Raw genomic sequence first — 11,243 nt, 5'->3', positions numbered from 1 at the left:
GTGCACACGCGCACACACGTTAAAGCTCTGAAGTTTAGGAGTCATTTGCTAACCTGGTCTTCAGACTTAAAAACTTCACTCTTGCCAGGCAATGGTGGCACACGCCTTCAACCCCAGCACTAGGGAGGCAGAGGCAAGCGGATCTCTGAGTTTGAGACCAGTCTGGTTTACAAGAGCTAGTGCCAGGACAGGCTCCAAAGCTACACAGAGAAACCCTGTCTCGAAAAAAAAAAAAAATCACTCTCACAAAAACTATGCCCTTCCCTTCCCACTTCACCTGACGTTCTCTCCCTTGTCTGGTATTGTAGGCTCCCCCACTAAACTTTTTGGTTTTTTTTTCAAGACAGTTTCTCCGTGGAGCCCTTGGCTGTCCTGGAACTCACTCTGTAGACCAGACTGGCATTGAACTCGGCGCTTTCCTCTGCTGGGATTAAAGGTGTACACCACCACATCTGGCTTCCCTGGCTAGACTCTAAGCTTCACGAAATGGATGGATCCATGCAGGTTCCCAGCTCGGAGTAGACATGGTTTGTTGGAATGAATGAAACACTGCCCTGACTGCCCAGTGACAGTACCCAAAGTAGACAAAGTTTGGGAAACTTTTTTTTAATCCCTTTTTTCTTTTTAAAATATTTATTATGTATACAATATTCTGTCTGTGTGTATGCCTGCAGGCCAGAAGAGGGTACCAGACCCCATTACAGATGGTTGTGAGTCACCATGTGGTTGCTGGGAATTGAACTCAGGACCTTTGGAAGAGCAGGCAGTGCTCTTAACCACTGAGCCATCTCTCCAGCCCCCACCCCTTTTCTTTTCTTTTTTTTTTTTTCTTTTTTTTTTTTTTTTTGGTTTTTTCGAGACAGGGTTTCCCTGTAGTTTCTAGGGTCTGTCCTGGAACTAGCTCTTGTAGACCAGGCTAGCCTCAAACTCTGAGATCCGCCTGCCTCTGCCTCCCGAGTGCTGGGATTAAAGGCGTGCGCCACCACCGCCCAGCTCCCTTTTCTTTTTTTGAAGACAGAATCTCACTAGCTGGCCCAAACTGGCCTCAGTCCTGAGTGCTGGGATTACACATATGACCCTCCATGGTCAGCTTAGGCAGCTGGATTCTAACGGCATGGTATTCTGCAAGAACACAGTGACCGCAGAGGCAGGTGTTGTTAAAAGCCATCGCTTTAATGTTAGCTTCTTCCCCTGTGCTCCACAGCCCCCCAGAAGCTCCTTCCTGCTAGGCAAGCCCGAAGCCAGCTGGAACTTGTATTTCACGTCACCGAGCTTTAGAGTCTCAGTGCTCAAGGGCAGAGCTGACGGACAAAAGGTGATGGCAGACCACATGGTGTTGAGTTCTCAGACTGACTAAAAACCTCCAAAAGAAGGTCAGGGAGCACAGGAGGGCTGCAGCTGCATCTCCAGCTGTTCATCTTGTGCTTAGATCTCTGGCTCAAGCAATATCCTCCTCCCCAGGGGCAAGGGCTTGGACGCTCATCGTTTCCAACAGTCATAAATAAGTCTGTGGAGCTGGTGGCATTGAAGATGGCCTGGGAGCTGTGCTGCTACCGCTGTGGGGCCAGGCCTGCCTCATAGCCCTCTGTCTTCATGTCATTGAGCCCAAGCTCCTCATTTTGGTCAAAGGTACGCGTGTACCGCTCTACTTTCATCTCTGGATCATCTTCTGGGGCATACACATTCTGCAAGGCCAAGGGCAGACAATTAGTGCCCTATATCCCACCATCCGCTCCCACAGCTGCAACTGCCTCTCAGTTTTCTAAGAACTCCATGGGATTTGGAGGGCTTTTAGTGCCCATAGCCACATAGTGTGTCTGTGAGCACGCATACACACACACGCACGCACGCACGCACGTAGGGGTGCTAGTTATCAAAACCTCTGTACATTGGTATATAAGAGTTCAATGACCTATATCCTCAGTTCTAAGCATTTTTATATATGGCCTTCTTATAAAAAAAAAATGTAGCCACAGCTGGTGATTGTGTGTAATGTCAGTACTCTGGACACCGAGACAGGAAGATTCCAAGTTTAAAGCCAGCCAGGATACATAACAAGGTCTTGTTTCAAAAAGATAAAGAAGGTGAGAGAAAGAAAGAAAAGAGAAGAGCGAGAAAGGGAGAGAGAGAAAAAAAGACAGGAAGGAAGGAGGGAGGGAGGGAGAAAGGAAGGGAGTGAGGGAAGAAGGAAAGGGTGGAGGGAGGGACAGATTGATTACAGCAAAGGTCTTGATAATGTGAGTAACTCAGGCCAGTTTGCCAGCCCCATCAGTATTAATATTAAAGTAAGGATGAGGCCCTAAGTTCAAACACCACAATAAGAACAAAATATTGTTATAGTTTTATCAATTAATAGACACAAGCCCAATCAGCTTAGCACCTCCCAACATTCCTGCCCTGACCTCTAGACAGGACTCTATTGCTCCTTACTTCAGTCAGAGATGCGGATGGAACCTCAAAGCTCCGAGGACAAGAGTAGGAGCAAGACAGCCCGGAGCAAGAAGAAGAGATCTTACTTTCTTGCTCACTTTTAAACCTGGGGTTTTGAGCATGCTAGCTGGGTAGGCACACGCTTACTTTTTAAAAAATGATTTATGAAAAAAAAATGATTTATGTACTTTTATTTTTTTTCTGTGGATTATTGTTATGTCTGTGTGAGGATATCAGATTCCCTGGAACTAGAGTTACAGACAGTTGTGAGTTGCTATGTGTGTGCTGGGAATTGGACCCTGGTCCTCTGGAAGAGCAGCCAGAGCTTTTAACAGCTGAGCCGTCTCTCTAGTCCTAGGCACTTACTCTTGGTTCTTTTTTCACCTTTTTTTTTTTTTTTTTTTTTTTTAAATCTTGAGACAGGCTTACTAAATTGCACAGGCTGGTCTTGAACTTGCAATCTTCATGGCCTCCTGAGCAGCTCAGATTACAGACCTGCAGTAGGTCTGGCCTATTTACCTTTAATTGCACACACTTGAAATCCTCCCACCCTCCCTTTTCTTCCTGTCTTCCAAGACCTGCCCAAAGTCCCAGTTAAAGCAGTCCACTTAGAAGCCAGTCTTTCCTTATCAAGGGCTATCACGCATAGTCTATGAAGATCAGAACACTCAGGAAGGCCTACTGTACCTGCAGGTAACTGTTTCCTGCTGGATCGTTCATAACAAAGTGGGCCTTCAGCTTGCCCTCGATGATCTACAGGAGAGAGGACATAGCAGGTAACTCTCACATTGATCCCGGAAAGAGGCTATGATCGCCAGACAAGAGCCAACGCAATTTACAGGTGTGGCTCCCAAAAGTTTAAAGAACAGGGAAACTAGGATTTATGAAAACGGCCCATGTCCTCTTACCTGGTCCAACTTCTGACTAAACTCTTGCAGTTTCTCTGACTGGTTAGGATTCGAGCTGTCGCCCAGTGTGAATGGGTTCTTGGTTACCTGTAGCACGTGACGACAGTTGAATTACTACGACACCAACTGTATTGGTTACTGGGCTCAAGCACACAGCAGGTGTGCAGAGTAGTGGTTGCCCAGTCAGAGAAGGCTGGTCTCCACTTCCCACACGCCTTGCTGACTTAGGTGAGGGGAGGAAGGCGGCATAGACTAGGACAGGGAAGGATGGCTACGAGACTGCTTTGCCAAAAAGATAACTAGCTAGCCAGGCAGTGGTGGAGTAAGCCTTTAATCCCAGCACTCAAGAGGCAGAGACACGTGGATCTCAGTGAGTTTAAGGCCAGCCTTGTCTACCAAGTGAGTTCTAGGACAGGCTCCAAAGCTATAGAGAACCCCTGTTTCAATATGAGATGAACTCTCTACAAGAGTTCTTACAATATCTAATCCCAGTCTGGAAAAGAAAGCAAAGAACAATTTACAAAGAGAAGCCAGGCATGGCTACACATGAGCCTGCAATCCCAGCACACGGAAGGCGGAGGCAGGACAGTGATCTCAAGGCTAGCCTCAACTACACGACCAAACAATCTCTAAAATAAATAAATTGAGCAACATATAAGATCTACTGTATCTATGCACTACTGTTTAGGAAATGCTGACAAGAAGAGTCCGCACATGTTCACCAGATATAATTGTTTCCTGAATTTTTCTATCTATGGTTGACTACAGTGGATTCACTACATAGGCTAAACCATCACATACACATATGCTATGGAGTTTAGATGCCAAAAAGACCCTCCTTCTCCTATCTTGCAATGAGATAATGACTTACTCAAGATCACAAAATAACTATATTACTTCACGGTTAGTCTTGAGGATTTCCATTCAAAATTTCCTATAACTAACTTCTCTTCATAATCAATACTTAAGTCTCTCAAACCAGCTTTAAGGCAAAACAAAAACAAAACAAACAAAAAAACCTCAGTTATAAGCAATAAGATTTTTTTCATAGAGGGCATTTGCGATGGGGCTTCAGGTCAGCCTCAAGTCCTCCGTCTTTCTGCCCCAGTTTCTAGAGTGCTGGAACTATAGGCACGTGTCACCATGCCTGACGGAACTAGGATAGCCGTTCCCCAGCCCAACTGCTCAAAGAAGCTGTATATCACACTCCAGACTCACCAGTTCTCGGATGTCTTTCAGAAGCCCTTCCAGAGTGGTGAACTTGCCCCCAAGGACAGCCATTCCCAGTTCAAACTCCAGCTCGGGGATTTCCACACTGCACGTCTCAGACTGTAAGACAATGGTCAAATAAAGATTTAAATCGAAGGACAGCAGCAGAGCTTCATATAGGAGGCCTTATCTAGTATTCCAGAGGCTCCAGGTTCAATCCACAGCACCAAACAGATGAGCAGGTATTCAGAGAGACAAATTGATTTAAACCAGAGCAAAGAAAGCCAACCAGAGGCCCCCTGACAAATGAACAAACCAGCAACAGTTTGAGGGCGCTAGTGTTTTCTCTGACTACCTAGTTAAAAGCCAGGGACTCACTCCCCATCTGAACCAACATGAACCTGGCATAATAACTGAAACTCCGAGTCACAGCTACAAGCTACCATTAGGGTACAAGCTATCATTAGGGACGGAGAAGAGCCCACACAGTCAATGGAAACTAAAAAGCAACCAAGTCATTGTTCAGAAAGATTACAGGCCACCTTCTGGGTCAGTAGTCCCAACCACGGAGAAGCCCTACTCGGGGTTACTCCAGCCCAGGGGACTACGGGCTTCCTTGTGTTCTTGAACACTAAAATGATAACTTCCTCTAGACAGACACAGCTATAAGAGCAGCTGTTTTCCAAGCAGGCTGTTACCTTGAGGAGGTCTCTGGTCATGTCTGAGGGGTCTGTGATGTGGAGGGTGATCTTGGTACCCAAGGGCTCTACTGCTCCTCCAGACTTCACCTGCAGGAAGGATGGTCAGGAACCAGCACCAGGGAAGGCCCCGTCACCAGTGCCAGGAAGACTTCAGCTCTATGTAGGCACAGACTAACAATTGCCAACAACAGCCTTCTAACTCAGCAAGGGCAGCAGGGACCGACACCAAAAACACCAAGAGTCGGTGGGAACACTGTGCCCAGCCTTGGTAGCTTGCTAAATTTAACCCAAATTGCCAAGCATCCTGAATACACCTTTAAAAATAAAAACCCTGACTATTAGGCACTGAAAGAGACTTCTAAGTTGAAAGAGACTCCAGTCCCCATCTCTGCAGTCAATGCAATAGGTGAAGAATTTACTCAGGGGCTGGGATGTAGGTTGACAGCACACTTGCCTAGAATATACCAGGCCCCAGGTTTATTGCCCACCGCTCCCCACCCCAGTAAGTTTAATCAGCTTATGTTTGATATACTTGGGGAAGGAGGGTTACAACCAACCCTCCACAGCAGCTATCAAATCAATTCCAGACAGTTCTCTTGAGTTCTTCACTGAAAGTTACAATCTGTCTAACTCCCAGCCCTGAGTGGTCAAAGCGTCTTCTCCAAGGTCACCTCTTCATCCATCTTGCAATCTCTGATACTTCCAACTTCTCCTCTCTAGGCTAATTCTCAGCTCCTTCAAGGGCTCCTCCCCCACACTATGCCCCCAGAAGCCCAACTACACCCACGCCCATCCTGAAGTACATCTAGAAAGCAGGCAAGTAAACTGCAAAGGCACAGATGGCCCTTGTGCCAATCTTCCTACCCAGCAATGGAGCCCACCCACCTCATTAGTCCGATGCCCACAGTTCTCGCAGTTGGTGGCCATGATGATAACATCTTTAAAGTGGGGGATTTCTGGAAGATGGAGTTAAAGAAGTCTATCTGCTTCCTAGAGAGTAAGACACCCCCCCCCCCCAAGAAAAAGAAAAGCCAAATCCCACACAAACAGATGCTGGACCCACACTAGACAACCTAACTCCAGGTCCCGTGTTTACAAATATTTAAAGACGTGGCATAGGCCACACATAGAAGTCAAGGTATGTAGTTTCACCAAAGGCTCTTCCTCATCACAGAAGATAAAGCATTGGCTTTCTCTGAAGTGAAATCTCCAGTCTTTAATATAATGTTTGTGTCTGAGTCAGCTGAAAAGCAACCCAACTGCTTAAAAGATACGGACTAGCTTCATGTTGGTCTGAGCTGGGGCATTGCACTCTGGGCAGTTGGTGTTGAACTGGAGCACCTGGAACACAATATGGGGCACAGGCTGAGCACTCCCACCCATGGAAGCTAAGGACATTTAGCTGGAATGCTGGTGGCCACCCATATTAGTTGTGACAATGAGAGACACTGGATTCCATGAGACTCAGCCCACAAATCTGCTATGTCTTCAAAAGGAGCCAACACAACTCACTTCATTTCTGAGATCTTCCTCTTCTGACTTCTCTTCTGGTGCTTCTGCCTAAAAGAACAGAAGCACAAACCACAAGCTGACAGGTAGATCTCAGCCTCCCTACACCCTGCCCTGCTCAGAGAGGGAGAGAATACCTTTGTTCCCTGTAAGGCGCCAACTCATAGGATGGAGAAATCCCTCAATCAAAGGAAGGACAGGACTCAAGACAGAGTCCCATGACTGCTACCTGACTCATGAAAGTCACCACAAATCCTAACTGAGCTTGATGAGAGGCACAAGTGAACTCAGATAGGGTGCCACCAGGTGGTAGCAGCGACAATAGTAAAATAAATCTGTAGTGGCTTCAAGCAACCCAGAACGCAGGCCAACCTGGAGCATTCCTGACTCCTTCAATCCACTTACCTGGAGCCCCAGCATCTCGGCTTGCTGTGGGGTTCGGTTGTAGTGTGTGATCACCAAGGCATCGTCTTTCTGGGGAGCATGTGGGTTTTCTACAAAGCTGTTTCCCGAGGGATCATCAATGATCTAACAGACAGGTGAGGAGAGAGTAAAACAAACCACGTATAATCTCCATCCATCACCAGGCCACAGCAGACAAATCGTAGTCAGTTTTCTGTTGCTCTGTATTTTGAGGCTGGGCTTCAGTGTACCGCCTGGCCGAGAACTTGCTATGGAGTCAAGGAGGACCCTGAACTCTTGGAGTTGGAGGGATCATTCAGTGTCAATGGCCTCTCCCCTCCCTCCTTACACTGAAAACAACCGCAGTCACTCAATACTTACCAGAGTGAATGGGGAAGCCACCTTCTTTAGGTCCTTCAGTTTGCCGATGAACTCATCGATTCTTTCAGCTATGGCGTGTTCCATCGCCTACCACGGACAGATGAAAACATCAGACTGGTGTACACCTCATGCCCAACCCTCACACCTGTATCGCGTGCACTGACATCAACCTTAGAGTGGGAACACGGGACCCACACTTCAGTGGGCCACAGCGGCAAATCTGAGGTTTATAAACAGTGCTGGGGCAGGAGGCAGGGCTCATTTTCCCACTTCTTCAACCATTTAGCTGTAACTCCACCCCCCGGGGATTCATTGCTCCTGGCCTGCAAAGGTATCTGCCATCATATATACATACCCATACACAGGCACACATCACACACAGTTAAAAATACATTCCTTCAAATTCAAAATCTTGTCATGCCTCTCTAGTCAGTTAGGGAGACAGATGACTAAATGAGCAATTACATTATTTCTGTATTAATAAATATAGATATAAAATACCCAGGAGGCTGTTGATAACTGAAAGGCTTCTTCTCCAAGTTCTAAGGTGAACCCTGAGTATACACGGGGGAGAGACAGAGAGAAACAGCACCTTTACGTGCTTTGTCAGAGAGTTCCCCAAGATTTGATCAGACACAGTTTGTAACACGAATAATAAAAACCCAGAGACAAATATTGGGATTCAACCCGAAAAACAGAAAAACAAAGCAGTCAAACCATGGGAGAAGTCTGGCCTCTACCAAGGCTGCAAAACCAAAATAGACCGCTTCTCTCCCCTCTCATGTTATACTCCCTCTAGTGCTGGGATTAAAGGTGTGAGTCACCACCACCTGCATTTATTTCTGCATTGATCTTATACAGCCCAGGATGGTCTTGAACTCACAGAGATCCATCTGACTCTGCCTCCCAAATCCTGGGATTAAAGATGCGTGCCACCATTACCTGACCTCTAGTGGCTTTAGTTTTGCCTCTGCTCTTCAGGCAAGATGTATTTATCAAAATACAAAGAATATACCACTCCAACAGTTCAGTTACATGGAAGAGGCTGACTCTATTTTAACACGAACGATAATTCCTTACTGCTGCAATGTGAGAAAACCCCTGCTCACCCGTCGTGTGGGCTGGTCCTGTTCCAGGCCAGAGATGGCACGGCTGATCAATCCTTCAACGGTGGTCAGAGCTTGTGAACAAAGCGCAAGACAAGTGAGTGCTAGCTTGCTATCCCATGACCCTTTGCGCTTTACCTCAACCGCTGCAGGCCTCGCTTCCCTCATCTGTCAAGTTCTAAAGTAAGTGCACTACTGGTCTGCCTTACTGGCACTCCCGACCACCCTTACTCTCAAGTGATTTGGCCATAACTTTCTACTCACGTTAAAATACGAACGGCCAAACACAAGGCACTAGGCCTGACCTGGCAACCAGGCTTTGCAAGAAAAAAAAGTAGCATTTCAGGAATGTGTGAACAGCTCACATACCCGCTCTCAAGACTCACCTCCCTTCTGGCTGAAGGCTGGAATTTCGAAATCCAGCTCCGGGATCCTTGTGGTGGCAGAGTCTGTCTTCACTACTTCTCTGTTCATGTCCTGGCCCGGAAGGAAAAACGTTCTAGCAAGAGAGGTCAGCAATGTGGCTTCTCTGGGAGGCAACCAGCTCAGCTTCTCTATCAGACGCCAGCCTAGATGTTTCTTCTCCCTCCCTTCCATTCAGAAACGTCCAAACTACGTCAGGACAGGCCATTCGGGGTGAACCAGAACGCCCATAAAGTCCTGCCCACTCACCCCATCACAAAATTCAAAGCACTTCAACCACAGGATTGCCGAGTACAGCGCAGCACCACCAATACCACTGCCAAAGGAGGATACTCAAGACTTGGCCACAGGGATTTACTGGAAGTGCGGTGATCCGGACCGGAGCTTTTGACTCTGGCTTCCAAAGCTCTCTCTGAAACCGTGGATAATGCCTCCTCTGGGCTATACTCACCTCTTGGCCCCTAACGGTCAAAGTGTAGCGCACTCCCTGGTCCTGGATCCTGCCTGCAGACTGGATCTCCGTGTTGTTCCAACCGCAGTGCTCGCAGAAAAAGGAGCTCACGATTATTTCTCTAAAGAAGGGGATCTTGGTGAGCAGAAGGCGCGTCGTGCCCTAAGGAAGCAGAAGCAGCGAGGGAAAGAATGAATGAAACTCGTTTGTCCTCCCTATACGCCTGGGCAGACTCTGGGTGCCCACCTGGGTGGCCCCGGCCCCAGACTCCGCACCCCTGACTCACGTTACGGTAACAGTTCATGCACAGCGACTCGATCTCGGTGGGCTGCTGCTCCTCGTCCTCGGCGCTGAGGGGCCGGAACAAGAGCCCCGTGGCTGGCGATCCGGCCGCGGAGGGCGAGGGCCCAACTGCAGCCCCCGGCCCCGGGGGCCCGGGCTGCACAGCCCCGCTGGCGGACATCACCCCACGCTCTGCTCAGGCAGCAGCTTCCGGCTTCCGGCGCCCGCGTGACCTCACTTCCTCCAGCTGATGCCAAAAGTTTCCCGCCCCTTCTTAAAGAGGCCACGGATCCTACTCTTACCAAGTCAGTATCTGACTTCCGGTTCCTGGATCACCCGGACTGCACTTCCGTAGCCAAACTGGAATACCGCAACTCGCAGTCAAGTCAGTGTCTGGCTCCCTGATTGTGTCTCCACCACACACGGAGCCTAACTGTTGGTCCCCAAGTCTATGTGAAAATGCCTGACGACAGGGGGACTGGCTTTCCTTGGAATCCCCTTGGCTGTGCCCTCCAAACTCTGCTTGCTTCATGATGACCTTGCTTGGGTTCCCTGTCCAGGGCTCAGCTTCTTCTCCCCTCTTTCCCTCCCTGTTCCCCCAGCTCCCTATTTCTGTCCTCATAAGCACCGCCCTGACTTTACCCTTATTTTTACCCTCTCTCTTCCCCACTTCACTTACCCGTTTCTTTCTCCCTGTTTCCTAACAAAACACCCTGCTTTATCGGTTTCTTTCAAGTTTTCTTTCTAGCACTTCCTCTCCACGTCATGGACCCAGTATCGTGTCTGAAACTGACTACGTTTACCATATCAGGGATGATAAGTGTGTGATCGCATGGAGCCCAGCTCCACATAGGGTCTGTGGTGGCGGGGTATGAAGAATCCTGGGCAGGGCAGGCTGAGGCAGGCTGAGCAGGGAGGACAGGGTTCTGGGCAGAAGTATAGAAAGACAGCGCTTTTATGTTTGCCTCTTTCCCCCACTTCATCCAGTTTCACTGCTCCCAGGCGATCTTTGCTGAGTGTGTGTACGAAGGAGGAGAGTTAGGAGTCTGGGGTTCTCCGAGCACGGTAGCATATACTGTTAACCCCAGCACTTGGGGGGCAGGGGCAGGCAGATGTTTATGAATTTGAGGCTAACCTGACATAGTGAAATCTTGTCTCAAAGACGGGGTGGGGAAAGTTGGTGTATGGATCCCAAGAAGAGGGTCAGAAATCCATAAGGAGTCCAGAACACCAGGAACAAGGGTGACAGGTTCCCTCAGGGATTCCAGGTGACAGGGGCATGTTTGTCCAGTGACAGGTTGTATTCCATGAGGGCTCTCCTATGATGAGTAGGGTGTGGATGGAGACTGGTGCAGAACTGGGGTCAAGCCTGCCCCACCCCCCACCCCCCACCCCCGTGTGACAGCTGTGGTTGAGCCAAAGGTCCTGTGGCAGAACTCAC

General features: G+C 48.5%; 1 protein-coding gene across 5 annotated transcripts; it reads right to left on the bottom strand.

Moving 5' to 3' along the window:
- Positions 1–1,152: 1,152 nt before the first annotated feature.
- Zpr1 (ZPR1 zinc finger) lies at positions 1,153–11,179 on the bottom strand. Of its 5 annotated transcripts, XM_038324371.2 has the most exons (16): positions 10,938–11,179; positions 10,606–10,728; positions 9,807–10,162; positions 9,521–9,682; positions 9,033–9,123; positions 8,650–8,720; positions 7,541–7,627; positions 7,163–7,285; positions 6,761–6,808; positions 6,523–6,589; positions 6,134–6,204; positions 5,246–5,335; positions 4,557–4,667; positions 3,339–3,425; positions 3,118–3,183; positions 1,153–1,685 (listed from the first exon to the last, which is right to left on the bottom strand). In XM_038324371.2, exons 3-16 carry the CDS (start codon positions 9,981–9,983, stop codon positions 1,551–1,553), a joined length of 1,386 nt encoding a protein of 461 aa, XP_038180299.1. In that variant the 5' UTR covers positions 9,984–10,162; positions 10,606–10,728; positions 10,938–11,179; the 3' UTR covers positions 1,153–1,550. The 5 variants fall into 5 exon arrangements, with proteins under 5 accessions (XP_038180299.1, XP_038180298.1, XP_041910745.1 ...); XM_038324370.2 differs by having other exon boundaries at positions 10,606–11,179; XM_042054811.1 differs by having other exon boundaries at positions 9,807–10,814.
- Positions 11,180–11,243: the final 64 nt, after the last annotated feature.

This window comes from Arvicola amphibius, chromosome 3 (genome assembly GCF_903992535.2).
Source record: "Arvicola amphibius chromosome 3, mArvAmp1.2, whole genome shotgun sequence".
In the NCBI taxonomy this organism is placed as follows: Eukaryota; Metazoa; Chordata; class Mammalia; order Rodentia; family Cricetidae; genus Arvicola; species Arvicola amphibius.
The sequence above is the reverse complement of the archived record's forward strand: the minus strand, read 5'-3'. Positions and strand labels throughout refer to the sequence as shown.

Excerpts from the sequence above, each read along its gene's own strand:
- Zpr1 (XM_038324370.2), bottom strand. The coding sequence starts at position 9,983 with ATGTCCGCCAGCGGGGCTGTGCAGCCCGGGCCCCCGGGGCCGGGGGCT. Across the intron at positions 7,628-8,649 it reads AGGACCAGCCCACACGACGG|GCGATGGAACACGCCATAGC; the intron begins GTGAGCAGGGGT and ends TGTCCGTGGTAG. Across the intron at positions 4,668-5,245 it reads TGACCAGAGACCTCCTCAAG|TCTGAGACGTGCAGTGTGGA; the intron begins GTAACAGCCTGC and ends ATTGTCTTACAG.